Source organism: Acinonyx jubatus, chromosome C2 (assembly GCF_027475565.1).
Source record: "Acinonyx jubatus isolate Ajub_Pintada_27869175 chromosome C2, VMU_Ajub_asm_v1.0, whole genome shotgun sequence".
NCBI classification, from domain to species: domain Eukaryota; kingdom Metazoa; phylum Chordata; class Mammalia; order Carnivora; family Felidae; genus Acinonyx; species Acinonyx jubatus.
Genome location: NC_069384.1, coordinates 54,884,612 through 54,902,508, shown reverse-complemented (window position 1 = coordinate 54,902,508; position 17,897 = coordinate 54,884,612). Strand labels below are relative to the sequence as shown.

At 40.0% G+C, this 17,897-nt stretch overlaps 1 protein-coding gene and 1 pseudogene across 1 annotated transcript in view; both read left to right on the top strand.

Annotated features, from left to right (window-relative positions):
* GUCA1C (guanylate cyclase activator 1C) overlaps positions 1 to 3,460 on the top strand; it is a 33,590-nt gene extending 30,130 nt beyond the window's left edge. Inside the window, exon 4 of the mRNA XM_015069180.3 lies at positions 1,507 to 3,460. Coding sequence (XP_014924666.2) covers positions 1,507 to 1,676 — 170 coding nt within the window. The 3' untranslated portion in view covers positions 1,677 to 3,460. The remainder of the gene's footprint in view (positions 1 to 1,506) is intronic.
* Positions 3,461 to 14,425: 10,965 nt separating this feature from the next.
* On the top strand, positions 14,426 to 16,236 carry LOC113604771 (60S ribosomal protein L37-like; annotated as a pseudogene).
* Positions 16,237 to 17,897: the final 1,661 nt, after the last annotated feature.

Sequence of the window (17,897 nt, the reverse complement as noted above, 5' to 3'; positions counted from 1 at the left end):
TCAACTTTATTTTTTATTTTTTAAAAAAAAATTTTTTTTTAATGTTTATTTATTTTTGAGACAGAGAGAGACAGAGCATGAACGGGGGAGGGGCAGAGAGAGAGGGAGACACAGAATCGGAAGCAGGCTCCAGGCTCTGAGCCATCAGCCCAGAGCCCGACGCGGGGCTCGAACTCACGGACTGCGAGATCATGACCTGAGCTGAAGTCGGACGCTCAACCGACTGCGCCACCCAGGCGCCCCTCTACCCCTCAACTTTAATGCACTCATGTGTAGTCAAATCCCAGCAGACTTGAAGCCTAGGGTGGGTGGTGTTCTGCTGAGGCCAAAGGAAAGACCCAAAGACACAATATTATATGTCAATTATATCTCAATGAAAAAAAAATTTTTTTAAAGAAATTCCATCTTTTCTCTCTTTTCCACACCAGTAACCTATATTGCTTTATTGGGGGAGCTGACATACAGGGAGGCCAGGAGCGGCCAATTGGACAGAGCAGCTGCTGCTGGCATCTATGTGCAGCAAGCTTTATATCCTAGCAACTCAACCCAGGAACTATCAGAGGCCCTCCTCCTTTCATGGACAGCACTTCCAAGGAAATCAAGGTCTGCCACCCAGACACTCTGTTATAAGGGAGACACTCCAGGTTGGCCAGCCTCAGAGCCCCTGACCTTGAACACCAAACAACACTTTTCACTGCACGTTCTGCTTGATGGGAATGCAGAGGGAGGACAGGATCTCTATATTTCAAGATAGTGATTAACAGGGGCATGAGGGTTATGCTTGCATAAATTAGCTATCCAGCGTGTAACATTACATTTATAATTATAGTCCAAATGAGTCAACAGAGAACCCCTCCCATCTCCCCCAAAATGTTGAAAAGTTGTCTTGTAGGATGAGGATAGGGGCAAAACAGGGTGGCCAGGGCACACAGTTCTATGGTGATGGTTTGATAACACTGGACTGACCAGCATGAGACTTTGGCTTATGCCGAAGTGATGAAATTAGGAACCAAAAATCTGAAAAGAAACCTGCTGACCAATAATTGTATGTGGAATGAATAAATGTTTACCCTTCCTCACAGCTGTGGACGGTCCCTGCAATTATTTCCTCAGAGAGAAGAATGTTGAAAACAGCCTTGCACACAGTCATTTCCTCCTGATCTTAGAAATCTGCAGTATCCATACTCCTATCACTTGGTCATATCTTCACGATTAAAGGTCAAATAATCAATACCGTGTAGAGACATACGCATGTATGTGAACATAGGTGCATTGCTGATGATTCTCAACTTAAAATAAAAATAGATTGTATTTGTCATCTTGATTTTCAATGGCAATCCTACCATTGAATGCTTTGCTATATAAGGATATTCGAAGACTTTAGAGTCTGGTCAAGGTGAAAGGATATCAGAAGAATATCAATAAAAATATCAGGGAATATATTGTATATACCGGTGATTGGTATGGACAAAGCCTCTTGTTAATTGTTCATTTATTGTTTTCTAGGAGAACTGACTTTAGAAGAATTTATCAATGGCACGGAAGAAGATCAGGATCTTCTGGAGATTGTTTCCAAGAGCTTTGATTTTTCCAGTGTACTGAAAATAATCTATAATGGGAATCAGCCAGACACAGAAGGGAGGTTTCCTTCAAACCTTGTGACAAGGCTGATCTAGGGAAGGTGGGAATAAAGTGGCTGGGAGAATGCCTTTTCTGACTTTCAGTGGAGGCAAAACTTCCAGTGGAGAAGAAATGAAATTCTCCCATGTACATGCTATTGATTTCATTATATTTGAATATATATTCAATTATATACTATAATTGGTATCAGCCTGTGAATATATCACTTAAGTCCCTTGGAGATGTCCATAAAGATTGTAGATGAAGAATTGTTGCTTTTCTGTTTATACATTAGTACTCTCTCTGAAGGTTAGAACATGATGATTAGACTGAAGGATGGTCTCCATATCAGTTCAAAATAGAACTTGTGTACATTTCCTTCCACACCTAAATTAATCTGCTTCTTGAAATAGAACTGGATTATTTGGGCAGTGTCTCCATAGTTTAACATTCTTCTTAAACAGACTTTTGGCAAATGTGTTTGCTGCCTCTTGGCTCCTGTTGGACTTGTGTATTATAAATGACCAAGTTCTGGTCTATGGAGAAACTTTTCTTCTGCCTTTTTTTCTTATTCCTTACCCTGAATCCTATCTTGAATCCGTAATAATGCTCTGTTCCAAAAGAAAAGTCTTAAGCTATGTAGCAAAAGGAGAAAATTTCAGACTGGGCATTGAGAACGTTTCCACTGATTTGCTATAAATCTGGGTCCAGTTGTGCATGAAAATGCAATGCATCATCTGTAATTATTATGCCAGTTGGGGGTTTGATCAGAACAGCAGACAGCCAGGCTATGCAACAACAAGCACTTGACATTTTAAACGGTCCTGACATTATAGCTCTGACATTTCATTTTTTATATCCTTTCCAAAAAATGAAATGATGAATGAGATTTCTTGATGGATTAGAACTTTTTAAGTTTTGGGTTCTATATCACAGGCCCATTGGTACATCTGTCAGTGCAAGACTTTCTCATGGAACCACAGTGGAGGCTGAAGACCAGATGTGAGCTGTCTTTTTTTCAAGACCTTCTTAATGATGCTTTCGTATTCGGATTTGAGTTAAAAACACACATCTAAAACAAGGACAGACTTGGATGTCCCTGTCTCAATGTTACAGATGTGGATAAAAGTATCAATAGAGGTATAGATGAGACAGTAGAGATGAAAAAGAAATGGAGGTAGAGAATTTATAGATGAATGTACAGACAAACAGGTAGATGAAGATGGTATAGATGGACATAGAAATATTCTGTGGTTTTCGAAAAGATTTTGAAGAGATTCACAAAGAAGTGCACACTATAATATAAAATATGTTGAAATAAAATTATTGTCGATAAAGTAAGAGGAATTAGCCATAATGACACAAAGTTCTACTCATGTGCCAAAAGTGGGGTAGCCGTTGGACTCTGAGCTTCCTGGCAATAGAAGTGAAAAGGGAAGCATCATTACAGTCTTGCCCCAGCAACAGTCCTACCCTAACAGTGGCAATTGATTGCATTTCCCTTTATCTTCCTTCCCCCTACCTAGTGTCCTTTCCACAGAAAACTGGGCCCCAGCTTTCCCTTCCAACCTTCTACGTTCTGATGACTCCAGCCTCTTCCCTTTATTCTTCCAACCTAGAAGGGTGGCTGCTTCCTGTCATTTCTGTGTTACTACTTCACTTTTTCAGTCCTCCAGTGTCTTTTCCACTAATCCCTTGTATTAATGCTGTTAAAATAATCAGTGTGATTTCTGTTTCCCTGACTGGATGGATCTTGCCTGGTTCTGCACCCTGACTGACTGAAGGGTCAGTGTTCATTCAGGTGGACAACCCACCCCCTCCTTTCTTTGCAGGCACTGATACTTGCTCTACAACTGTGCTGCGTGGGCTTATTTAATCCTAAAAGGCAGCAATTGGGGCTGTTATCCCCACTTCATGTCTGGCAGCTGAGACTCAAAGAAGGGGTTTAGCTTGCCCAGAGTTACTGCCTGGTAGTGTCCCTCTAGCGCCACCAATGGACTGAACTTAACAGGGAAACGGCCAGCAATGTAGTGAGCAGGACACCAGCCTAGAATACAGAGTGAAATATGGAAGAATGAAGTTGGAGCCAAGCGTGTATAGCTTAATTGTCAGCACATTTGCGATAGGTGGTATGAGAGCCAAGTAGACACTTTAAGAACTTCTCACCAGCCACAGGTCCCATACTCAGGGCATCCAAGCTCTGCTCCATCACAGGTCCCACCTTGCACTTTATGCTTTGAACCCTGTGATCCTCATCTGGCTTCCCCAGACTCCAGTCACCCTGTTGCCTCTTACCTGGATCCTCCTCCACCTGTCACCCCCTTTGGAATCATGACTGGTCTGTCTAGTTTACCCAGGTTAGGGTTCAGTGTTTCCCTGGATGCTGCCTCTCAGATTTTGAATCTCTGTTCCATGCACTTTACCCGATGCTCATGCTATGTCCTCCCAAGTGGACCCCAGGGCTTAGGTGGAGAGATGACAGTGGTACCCCCTTCCCTTTCCAAGGCATAGCTTTATCTGTAAGAAGGGCAGGCCGGCCCACATAGCACACCTTTGTCAGCTTCTTAGGAAAAAGGGTTAGTGGGTACAGAGAATGTGAAGATAATAGTTGCTTGTCATAAGAAAACAGATGATAAAATAGTATCTACTTTATAGTTTTGCTGAGGGCTGTGCTAAGAAGGGGGAAAGCCTGAATTTCAGGTACAAAGGAATTTAGGTTAATTCAAGGTTAGGTGAGATAGGAAAAAAGAAAAGAGCTCAAAAAAACAGAACCACTTCCTTTCCTTCAAGTCTCCATCTCTCAAGGTCAGTCTCCCCAAAGTCATGTTCCTTCTCCATGCTTTCCTCTGCAGCTTATCGTCATGAGCCTGGTCCAGGAAATAGTCCTAATCTACATACGAAGTCATGTTATTTTAACGAACTGAATATTTTAAACTAAATTTCTTCTTCCTTCAGATGATAAGCTTTAAGCAGAGCCTACTGCCCCATGATTTTTTTTTTAATTGTGCAGATACTTTTTTTTTTGTATTTAATTAGAATTCCATGTGTTTCTCCCCAGTGATTTTACAGTAAAATTTCAAGTAAGGGATTTTATGACAAGTAGGGCCTAGTGTGTGAAGAACCTCAACAACTTTAGTTAATGTCTGAGACTCTCACTCCCATTTACCAAAGGGCAGTGGTCCAATCAGAATTATAACCATCTACTGCTCCTACAATGCCTTGATGCTTTGAAGGAAAGGCACTATTTTAAAAAGAGACAAAGATGGAAGGTATTAAAATATTTGATAATCTTAACCTTATGAAAAAGATTCCTCCCCCCCCCCCCCTTAAAAAGCGACTAAAATCATATTACATCTCTCTGTAGATTTGAAGATACATCAGGAAGATGGCCTGCTTCTTTGGTCCAAAATCTTGAGACAAAAAAGGAAGAGAAAGTCGAAAAGAGATGAATGGCAGCTGGTCCAAGATAAGAACAAGCTCTAGTGTGATTTCTCTCCCTTCTCCTCATGTCAGTGGCTGGTGACCAGCTGCTGCTTCAATTAAGCCTTGGCTCTTTCTGGCAGGGACACAGCATATTCCACCTAGAGAAATGTCTGCTGACACAGAACTGCATGTAGATCACAAGGGTAGGTAGAGGGGGCAGGAGAATGGTTTAAGTGGGGCAAATACTTCTTTCATTTTTCTTTCCAAAATGGGTTGGCCCAAAGGTAATGGGGAAATAAATGAGAAAAATGTGTTGTTTAAAATTAAATATATGACTGAGAGGCAAATGAAGAGGCCTAAAGGAAGGGTTCGTGCATTAAAGAAACAACAGGAGTGCTGGAGATAGCCAGCCCGCTCTGCCTACCCCCCACCCCCATTTATATTAGAATAACCTTTAAACATGAAAATGAAATACAGAAGAGTCCTGACATTTAAAACCAAGCTAGGGCCTTATTCTGGCTGAAGAAATGTAAAATCATTAGAACTGTGTGGACAGGGAATAGCTTTTTTAATACTTAGAGTTTGTTTCTGGGGACAGCTGTAGGTAAGCAAAACTGGGCATTCAAATTAAACCTGGGAATACCAAGTTTTATCAGCAGGATGACTGACACTGAGAAAAATATTCAGGGAAGCAGAATTGCTTGATGGAGAGACCATGAACTGAGACCACATGTGGATTCCTGGGACCTCCAACAAGCCATGTACCTCTCTAGGTCTTGGCCTCCACAGCTCTCCAAGGAGGGGACCAATCTCTGAGGTCCCTTCCACCTCTGTTTTTTTAATGATTCCACAAAACCTTCACAATGTGGGGAATAACACCTCAGTACCTCAAACAAGATTATTAGCTAGTTAGAAACAAAGGAAAAAATTGTTTGTATTGCTTGTATTTGATACAAGTTGAATGAAGCTCAGATTTTTTTTTTTTTTCTACTCATGGCCAGTGAGTTTCAGGTTGCTACCTATAGGCTCTATGTTGTCTCCTGTTGTTACTTGTTGTCCCTACCCCTTATTCTGAGTGGTTCTACCTTATTCTAGGTAGGCTAGTGATAGGCTGCCTACCTAGAAGTCACCTGAAGGTCTTTTTCAAAATAAAAAAAAAATGTATATTCCTGATGCCCCTGGTGATTCTAATGCATGACCCAGTATGAAAACCATAGCTGTTGTCATCTCCTCTGTGAGAGACCCCTCTCCATGATCACTCTGAAAGGCCAGTGTCCATCTATATCCTTTGTCCTAGCATTGACATTTTGAGTTCCTTACAGTTACACAGTCAGGCATGATTCGTTTGTAAGATATAGCAAAAAGATCACAGACTTGCATGCCTGCACACTAATTTAAATCCTGCCTCCAACACTCACTCACGGTGCTACCCTTGATAAATCATTTACTCGAGTAAGTCTGAGTTTCCACACGACATGACATGAGATAACACACGTGAGCACCCAGCACAGTGCCTGGCATGTTACATACTTAGTACGTGTTTGTTCCTCTAACCTTTAAAATTCTTAAAGGTTTAGATACATGGAGCTAAGGTTACTCCTTAGGGCCTAGTTTCCATTCTGACATAGAGGAAGGCTACATTCTTATCCCAGACACTTCACTCTCTCGGTGCTCAAGTCACGTTTAGTTGGCCCTTCTAATGAGGTCTGAGAAAACAATCATCTAAACTATTATCTCTGAATGGGTGAAATCGTTAAAGTGCCCACAGGGAATGGACTCTCAAACTGTCAGTTATACAGACCTTTAAGATTTTCCCCATGCTCTTAACATGACAATGAGCCCTTATCCATTTTCAGGCAAAAATCCTATAATTAGACTGTACCCTTGGTCTCTGCTCCAGCACATATGTTCATTCTTTCTGCTCAGAATCTTTACATTTCTATAACGTTTACACTTTTAATGAGCATTTTAAGAAATACAATGTAAAAACTATAATATAATATAGATAATATAAGTCATTAATGTAATCTAGAGATTATGATCATCATTTAATATATAGTATTTAGAATATATATATGAGAATATCAAGTAAAAATATATCCATGGGCACCTGGGTGGCTCAGTTGGTTGAACACCCAACTGCGGCTCAAGTCATGATTTCCCGGTTCATGGATTTGGGCCCCACATTGGGCTTACTACTGTCAGCTGGAAGCCGGCTTTGGATTTTCTGTCCCCCCTCTCTCTGCCCTTCCTCCACTTGTGCATGTGCTCTCTCTCTCAAAAATAAGTAAACCTTAAATTGTGTGTGTGTGTATATATATATATATATATATATATATATATATATATATATAGTGTGTATATATATATACACAATTTAAGGTTTACTTATTTTATAAGTATATATATATATATATATATTTTATACACACACACACACACACACACACATATCCAGAACTTGACTTCCTTCTCTACCAATTTACCACCCCCACACCACCAGGCTGCTCTAGGTTCCATTGTCTCTCACCTGGATGATTACAACAACCTCCTCACTAGTCTCCCTGCCTCCACACTTGTCCCTCTGCAATCTGTTCTCCGTAGAGCAGCCAGAGGGATCCAACTAACACATGAGGGCATGATGTCATTCCAAACCCCATGTGGAGTGGTCTTCAGATTCTTACATAATCTGTCCCTCTCCTCTCCCTTTATCTTTCTCACTTCATCTGCTGCCACTTTCTTGCTGTTCTGACTGCCTGGGATCTGTTGCTCAATTGTCACCTTCTCAGTGAGGTCTTCCCCACCACCTATTTAACATTGCAAATGTCCCTTCCCTCCACCCCCACACTCCCTAGGCTCCTTTTCTGCTTAAATTTATCCCATCATGCTAGAATCTTCTAACCTGCTATGTTATTGCTTATTTGTGTATGCTTTGCCTCTCTTCATTAGAACACAAATTCCACAGGGCAAAGATTTTTGGCTGCTTGGTTTATTAACATATCTCCAGCACGTAAGACAGAGCTTGGCACACAGCAAGAACTCAACAAATATTTGCTGAATGAACAGAATTACAAAACTTGCCAATGATTATACATCTCAATAGTAATGGAGTCAACAGAGCTCTTCTTACTTTTTTGCAAGTCTTTCTTCCAGCCCATGTATCCCTTCATTATGTCATAAAAGTCATAATGGGAAAATCTTTTTTGTTATTATCCTTCAAATTAGTTTCCACAGGAACTCATATAATCCAACTGATGCTGCCATTTAAAAAATGCTTTTGAAATTGGCTTTTAAGCAGTTTCTTGATCACACGAGAAAATCATAATGTTATCATCATATTATCATCACAGCTGGCTGATGGTTTTGTTTTTTGGTTTGTCCATTTTTTTAACCTAAACGATATTTGTTTATCTATACCGTGGTTACTTGACTTGACTACAAATGGTTTCTGGTTCTTTTCAGAATTCAAAATATATTCTCAAAGAGTAGAATGATATGCCATCACTGAGAGCAAAATGGTTCTCAACATACGAATAAATACTTAAAAATCTAAAAACAAGTAATAAAAATGAACTAACAAAAAAAACCCCTAAACTATTGTATCAAAACTTAAAGGCAAACAATAAGTTGAATTTATTTGTACAAGTGTGCCAAAGGACTAACACTCTAAAATATAAAAGTTCAGATGAATTTACAAGAAAAACACTAAGACTCCAAAGATGGGGAAGTTATCAGGATAGAAAATTTGCAAAGCTTCAAGTACAACTGATTACTGATTAACAAACACCAGAAAGAATTTTCAGTCACAGCTAACAGGAAAAAAAAAAAAAAAAAAGAAAAAAAAAACCCACAAATTAAAACAAAACCGAGAAACAGTTCCATATATCAAATTTAAATTTTCTTTCAAAACTCAGTCATAAGATGGTAATATTAGGGGAAGTGGAATAACAGATACAAGACAACTTTTATTTTTGTAACTTTTCTGCACATTTAAAATTAGTTTAAAAGATTAAAAAAAAAAGAATAGATGCTTTGTTGTGTTTAATTGCTCTGTTTGTTTCTGCATGGATTCCATATTCCCGTCATTATTACAGCATTACAATAGTCTTGATAATTGGTATCTGCCTTCTTTGCAATTGTCTCAGCTATTCCTGACCCTCGACATTCCCATACGAAATGTAAAAACAGCTTGTTAATTTCTGCAAAATCACTGCTTGGATTTTCCACTAGAATTACAATGAATTTATAGGCCAGTTTGGGGGAGAATTAACCATGAAAAATAGGGTCTGTACCAATAACATATTGTGTATATATCTTCCTCCGTTAATGCTCCCCCAGCAACTCTCCCAGGTCCCGTATATCAGGCAAAGCTGGGCCTGATCAGAGCTTGGATCCCTCCAGATTTATTGTCTTGTCTGATGGGCATGCACACTATTTTCCCACTTGGAGTATTCCCTTCTGATAAAATTTTAATCTGGTGTGGAAAATAAAGCTTATCTTCCTGTCTTCTAAACCAAGTCCCATTTTAGCAGGTGTGTGTATCAGGGTTTAGAGTAAATTGATGACTCTGCTTATACCAGTTTAGGAGTAGAGGATGTGGGTTAATACCAATGTAGTAAATAGCAGAAACCTAGCTCAAAATAGCTTAAGCTGAAAAGGCAATCTACTCTTCACATAAACATGCAGGCAGCTAAATACAGGGCTCAAAGGATGTTATCAGCTCCCTGGATCTCTTATCTCTGCTTGTCTCTGTACATCCCCCATACTTTCCCTGAGGCTGGGATAGATGGCCACAAATTAATCTCTGCTAAATTATTCTTCCGATTCTCCATTCCAAAGAAAGAGGGTCTTTCTCTCCCCCCACCCCTTCTCCCCCCTAGCACCCATATATCAAATCTAAGGGAAGATTGACTTTCTTCCTTGGGTCATTTCCTGAATCAGTCACTATGGCCAGGTGGATGGCAGGGCTTGGCTAACCCTTTTTCAATTGGTGTATATTAAGGGACAGGCAGTGTGGGGTTGGTGGGGGGACCATCGTCAGTGTCATCTGAGTCTTGAGAATGGGTTCCCTACAGTGTGATTACTGGGTCATAGGGTAGTTCTATTTTTATTTTTTTGAGGAACCGCCATATGGTCTTCCACAGTGGCTGCACCAGTTTGCATTCCAACCAATAGTACACAAGTATTCCTTTTTCTCTACATCCTAGCCAACACGTTGTTTCTTGAGTTTTTGATTTTAGCCATTCTGACAGGTATAAGGTGGTATCTCACTGTGGTTGTGATTTGCATTTCCCGAATTATGGGTGATGTTGAACATCTTTTCATGTGTCTGTTGGCTGGATATTTACCCAGAGAATATGAAAACACTAATTTGAAGGGATACACTCATCCCTATGTTTATTGCACCGTTGTTTACAATGGTCAAATTATGGAAGCAGCCCAAGTGTCTATCGATAGATGAATGGATAAAGAAGATGTGGTATAGGTGTGTGTGTGCATATATATATATATATATATATGTAATTCAGCCATAAGAAAGAATGAAAACTTGCCATTTGTAATAACATGGATGGATCTAGAAAGTATAATGTTAAGCAAAATTATGCCACTTGGAGAAAGACAGTTACCATGTCATTTAACTCATATGTGGACTTTAAGAAACAAAAGAAATGAACAAAGTAAAAAAAAGAGAGAGAGAGAGACAAACCTAGAAACAGATCCTTCCCTATAGAGAAAAAACAGATGGTTACCAGAGGTGAGGTGGGTGGGGGATGGATGAATAGGTGAAGGGAATTAAGAGTACACTTATTGTGAGCACTGAATAATATATGGAGTTGTTGCATCACTATATTGTACATCTAAAACTAATATAACACTGTATGTTAACTGCACTGAAAAAAAAAAAAAAAAGAATGGGTTCCACTTAGCAGAGAGGAGTTCTGTTTCCAGTAGGGAAGAAAAGCTGGATAGACAAGAATAACATGTCACTGAAGTTACAAAAGTACTGGGCCTTATTTCATCCACCTGTAGCAGTGTCCAACTGTTTGTCCTTTAGACACCTAAGTGACAAAGTAAGATAAAACACCTTTTGGGGCACCGGGGTGGCTCAGTCGGTTAAGCATCTGACTTCGGCTCAGGTCATGAGCTCATGGCTTGAGGGTTCGAGCCCCGCATCAGGCTTTGTGCTGACAGCTGAGTCTGGAGCCTGTTTCGGATTCTGTGTCTCCATCTGTCTCTGCCCCTTCCCTGCTCATGCTCTGTCTCTGTCTCTCTCATAGAAATAAATAAACATTAAAAAAATTTAAAAAAAGATAAAACACCTTTTATTTAGTATTATAGAAACAAAAAATTGCAGGATTTATGCAAACTTTAAGCAGTCTGAAAAATAAGAAAAGTTTAAATATAGTCTAAAAACACTGTAGAAATTCTTTGCTATTTAGGATTTTAATCTGTAACTGTTTAGGACCACTTCCGTTGCAGATGTGATCCCCATAAGACTTCAGCACGCACTTTCCCATTGCTGGCTGAAGAATGTACTCCTAGTGGGTTACCAATAACCACTGCTCTAGGCACTGGGCAGACCCTCAATTTCCTTTCATCACTTTGGTAACCACAACCAGGTTGCAAATTAGAATCTCCTGGGAAGCTGTTTAAAATTCCCACGCCCAGGCTCCAACCAAGGCCAGGTGAATTAAAATCTCTGGGACTGGGACACAGGCTTCAGTATTTTTAAAGCTCTCCAGGTGATTCCAATGTGCAGCCAAGGTTAGCTGATTCAGGGGATGGACGGGCTGCATGCTGACTCCTACACAGGCCTTGCTTCACCACTGGGGTCTTGAAACAGAAAGAACTAAGATTTAATCATGACCTTACAGAAAACGGACAAGAAGGTAGCTCTGCCTGTGTTGGCTGTAGGGCATGAATTCCAAAGAAGTTCATGGACTAGATTGAATTATTTATGGTATTCATGGTATATTTTAAAAATAGAAAAAAATTATAAAAATCTAGGTTTTTATCTTCTCTTGAAAGGTTGGAACATTGGGGAAATATTAGGCAACATTCGGTCAGCTGCTGTTGAATAGCAGCTGCCCCCTCTAGGCAAGAAATGCAATTTTTGGTTTGTCCTGGTTTTCACCACTCGGTGAATATGTGCAGTTTCACTAATCGAAACAATCTGTCTAGCCTTTCTGGGCATTTGAGTTTACAGCCACTTCTAGGTGCTAAACATCCCTGCAACCTGGGCAAAAATAAGCCTCTTTCGAATATAGCCTAATTCATTAAATTGGGTCTCCATTGGGATAAAGGCTTTTGCAGTAAAAAAAAAAAAAAAAGTATTAACAACTCATTAACAAATTGACAAGGTGTTTACTATCCTGAGCTTTTCCCCTGCACGGAAATCTTTCAAGTGAGTGTCAGAATAGGTCAGAGAAATGCTAGGTTCCATATAGATACAGATATGCTGATGCATATATACTTGTAGATGTAGATACAGATACATCGCCCCTTTAAGAAGTCTTCCCATGACTATCAAAGGGCCATAAAAGGGGCACACACAGATTTCAGGGTTTCTCTTCTCCACCAAGGAAAAATTAATACCTTGAAGGCGAATTGATTCAATTCACTGTAATTCTGCAACAACAAGTAATGGCACTTGTATAGGACATTCCAATTACAAAAAAAACCTCTACACTTATCAGCTATTTGATTATCATAGAAGCTATGTAAAGAAGACTTTATTATGACTTGTGATAGAATGACTTATAAAAAATAAATATTTAGCCATTCAGATGACCCAAATATACTTCTCAGATATATTTGGTCTTCATTCACAGTTCCTGAAAATGCTTCAGAGCCACAAAGGTGAAATGGAGGTCTTTCTATTAATAAAGGCAACTTTTAGATCCCACACAAGGGGGTGGGGAGCTCATTGCCAGGGGCATTAACCATATGATTAAACCATATGATTTTAGTCCCTCCCCCCACACACATCCGGGAGGGGAGGGGCTGGAGATTGAATCAGCCAATAGCCAGTGCCTTAGTCAATCATGACTATTTAAGGAAGCCTCCATAAAAAAACAAGAAGGCAAAGTTTAGGCCCTTTTAAGGAGACCTTCATGCTTGAGGAACCATAATTCTCCCACGTGCCACCAAGCTGGGCCCTAAGTTCCACGAGGACAGAGCTTCCTTTGTTCGAATGTTTACCCTGTGTATCTCTTCATCTGGCAGTTGAAACTGGTAAATGTAAGTTTTTTCCTGAGTTCTGGAGTGATTGTTGAAATGTCCCACTTGTTGTCAGTCAAGTAAAAAGCTGGGGTGGCTTGCAACTGGGATCTAAATGGGGGCGGGGTGGCCTTGTAGGAGGAAACCTGTGGAATCTGATGCTATCTTTAGCTAGATAGCATCAGAATTGAGTTGAATTTTAAAATGCATCTATATGAAGGAGGAATGCTGAGAAAAGGGAAACTAAGCATAAGAACGATACTTTGGTATAAACTTGGAATAATAGTTATAGCACATTTTTTTTTTCAAGTTCCTGCCCTTCTTTGGACACTAATCCCTGTAATTAAAATTGTTCTCTCTGTCCATTTAGTTATTTGTAGGTTTATGGTTCTGCCATCTTCTAAGTTAGTCTTACCTATTGTTCTTGTATTCTCAGTCCATTTGGTGAAAAACTTACTACCAGGTAGAGTGAGGGTTCCATTTTATTTGGCTTTCCCAAATAGCTCCAGCATCCCACATTCCACAACATGATTAAAGGCAATATGGTGTAGTAGAAATTACCTTGATTTGAAGTCAAAAGACTTCAGTTTTATTCCTAGCCCTGCCCCCTACCACGTGGCCTCAAAAGGGCAAAGTAAATAACAAATATGAAATTAGCAAAACCGATGAATGCAACTTTCTGTGGCCCCCTGGACATGCCTGTACTCCCGAAATACCAACCTCACCAAATATCCTCCTATTTTAGCTTTTGCAGCTTATTCCCATACTTCTTTCCCTAGCCCTTAACTGTAAGAGAATAAATATTAAGTACAGTAGAAGTATGCATCAGGGACCAACCAGGTGTGGACAAAGAGGTGTGTATACCCGTTTTGGTGATGTGTTTTAGTTGAAACAGCCAGGCTCTGAGGCAGGACACTACTCGCCAATGTGCGGTGACTTCAAGTGACTACAGGTGATTTTTACAAGGAGTGCATTTAGGCTGTTCTGCTCCAGTGAGCAGTTCATCAGACTTGAGCTGCCTGTGAGAATTGGGCTATGACTTGGTGGAAACTTTGTATAAAATCAACAACATCCTTGCTGAATCCTGACACCTAGATGATGTTTACCAGGAGAATTCTTAAGTTGATTGGGCTGTATGTTTTTGTTGTCACTTCTACAGGTTTATATTTTGAATTTCTTTTGCTTCCAGTTAAGTGACTTAAGTAATTTTTCCTCTCCCAAGGGGAAGAGATTTTTTTTAATATTTATTTTTGGGAGAGCACAAGCAGGGGAGGGGCAGAGAGAGGGGGACACAGGATCTGAAGCAGGCTCCACGCTGACAGCAGTGAGCCCAATGTGGGGCTTGACCTCATGAACCTTGAGATCGTGACCTGAAGCGAAGATGGACACTCAACCGATTGAGCCACCCAGTTGCCCCAAGAGATTCTTGTTTTAGATGTGAAAGTTCTGAGTTAGTACTTCCTGTCTCATATTGACTGGTATCACAAAAAGTGAACCTACATAGAGGGCCACTACTACATGTTGCTGCAAACTCTAGGGAGTGCGTACACGTGTATATAAAATGTGTGTACATATATATGACTCTTGGTCCACACTGTCAGGTGTGTAGGGAATGTAACATCATTTTTCTGTAACTGAACTTGAATTCCATTTGAGATTGCCATTCTTCTGGTCATAGAAATGTAATCTCAATGTATGAGCTCTTTTTCACCTGTCTAGAAACTTAATGGGTGCCAATGTAGAAGAGGATGGAATCCGGTGTGTATTGGCATATATCAACTTTACTTTTGTAGTGATCAGGGATAATCACCAAAATACATTAAAAATATCTAAAAATCAAAATGGCACAGGCACAAACAATCAAAATGGATGTCTACGGTAATTAGTACAAGTGAACAGTCCATGCTGTTGACCTTGTCTTTCTGGTCTTCAACTGTTGGTTCACTCAAGTCACAGCTATGTCTTTTTATCCCTATAGAAAGGCATCTTCAAGTTTCTATGCCACATCCAAGTGCTTCCTAGGAGCGTTAAATATATTATACTATTTTCATCCCACTTTTGCCCACAGAAACTATGTTTTCTCTACTGCTCCTTAGGACATGGGGGAAAGTATGAACTTTGTATCTTCCTGGATTCTACTCCAGAGCTGGATGTGGGGTGGGGATTGATGTCAGAGGGTTGCACTCCTCGTGATTTCCACTTATTATAAAGGTTTAAGTTGTGTTTGGACCAGGTTAGGGTAGGGATCAGGTACCTGAAATGGTCAGAAAAATAGATAATTTTCAGAAATTTTATCTTTCAGCTTTATTATTTTATATTAAATTAAATTTTCTCCTCACCAAAGATCTAAAGAATATTTAATAGGGGGCACGGTAGCCTGGCTTTTCGTATGCATTCCCAAATATTCCCCGAATTTTGTTTAGGACAAAATTTTTATGGTCTGAGTCCTTCAAGCATCTTTGTCTTGGTTTTTGACAATCAGGGGTCACTTTTCTACTACTGTTTTGTCATTTTGTACCCACTGAGACAACACATGTTGCCCATTAAACAGGAGAATGTTCACAGCATAATGAAGAATATTAGGAATAGGTGCCTTGTCTTCTCGCCTCTTTGGTCTCAGCCACAGAAACAAGATGACAAAGGGGACGTCATCATTTGGAAAGTGTCACAGTAAGACACACACATTGTGCTTCTGCTGTGACTCTAAGGCCCACCACCTTCAGAAGCAGGCCTGTGGAAAATGTGGCTGTCCTATCAAGTGGAAGAGAAAGTGTAACCAGAGCACCAAGGCTGAAAGACGAAATAGCACTGGGACTGGTTGAATGAGGCATCTAAAAGTTGTGCACTGCAGATTCAGGCCTGGACTCCATGAAGGAACAACACATCAATCCAAGATGGCAGCAGTTGAGGCATCGAGTTCATCTTAAGGATTTCAGCGATTAGTCGCACAATAAATGTTCTGGTTAAGATCGATAGATATATATCTGTATCTATATATCGAGAATGGCAAACATACTGGCTACTGTGTATTTAACTACCCACCATATATGCTTCAGACATCTGATCTGTCGGTCAAGTCTATACATGGACATCTCAAGCACAAGAACAATATTTCTTCTTGAAAGCCCACCCAGTCTTTGGATCACAGTATTAGGAAATTATTTGTTATAATGGTCTGAAATTTGTCTCTGTGTAACTTACCTAAGAATATTAAAGAGAATGGAAAACAACCAGTCACTTCTGTATTATCACTTCTCTCCAGGCCTTGCTTCAGATATTGTGTTTTGTTCATCATCTTATATCCCAAAGGCAAGAGCACACACCAGTATGTAGAATGGAAAGTTGGTTTTTTGGAAACACAGTCTTTTGTGTAACTGTTCTGCCATTCAAATTCCTGCTAAAATTCCTGATTAGCAGTCTGGGCAACTAGCTTTTGATCAGTATGCTTTATTTTCCAGGGAAAGGATTTCAAGCCCAGTGGCACATGTTGGAGAGAGGTAATACATTGGTCATTGGGATTGGAGACCCTCCCCAGGTCATTAACATAAGGCTCTGTGAGCTGTATGTTGTCCTGCTCTGTCCAAGGCTCAAGCCTCTTTCACACTGTACTTCCCCTGTGCTTTCACCATATTGGACACTTTGTCTTTTCAATTTCTCTTCACCCACCATGCTTCCTTGGGACATAGGCCTTTGCTCTGCTGAATGCACTCCTAGAAAAGATTTTTCTTCTCCTATATACCCAGTATTACCCTCCTTCAGATTTTAGCTTAAATGATATGTCCTTATGATATGTCCTTGGAAAACTTCCCCAAGTTCTTTGATGAAATCCTTTGTTTGTTTGTTTGTTTTCTTTTTACAGTCACTGATTTACACTTCTTTGTATGATTATTTACTTCTTTATTCTCTCCCTATTTTTTTTAAAGTTTATTTATGTATTTTGAGAGTGGGAGAGGGAGGGGCAGAGAGAGAGAGGGAGAGAGAGAGTCCCAAGCAGGCTCTACACTGTCAGCACAGAGCCTGATGCCAGGCTTGAACTCACAAACTGTGAGATCATGACCTGAGCCAAAATCAAGAGTTGGACGCTTAATCATTTGAGCCACCCAAGCACCCCTACCCTCTCCTTATGGTCTATCATCCAGCTGGAACATGGTAGTCACTGCGCAGATAGTTTTTGAATGAATGAATGAATGAATGAATAAGTCCATACCTGTATGTAAAGTTAGACCTGGGCCCATGTACTGGGTATGTCTTTCTCTACTCTCTCCTGCCTCTTTTCATCTCCATGTTTCCTTTTCCTCTTTAATTGCAGTGCCTGCTTCTAGCAAGCACTGGAATCAAATAAATGGTTAAATGTGTGTATTTTTTCCTTAAGGTCAGTTACAGGCTGTGGTGATGATGATTCTATGACATCACCCAGACCTTATCTGATGAGCAACAGGAATCTATGGAGCAATGCTGTTTCCCAGGGTTTGAATCAATGGTTGGAGCAGAGGCATTACAGAAAAAAAGATGGGGTGGGGTGGAAAAGAAAGAAATCCAGTGACAATTTTTCTCCAAATGTCATTTATATTGCTTTGCAATATTTACAATATATCTTGTCATTAATTCCACCAATTAAGGGAGGAAATGGCAGG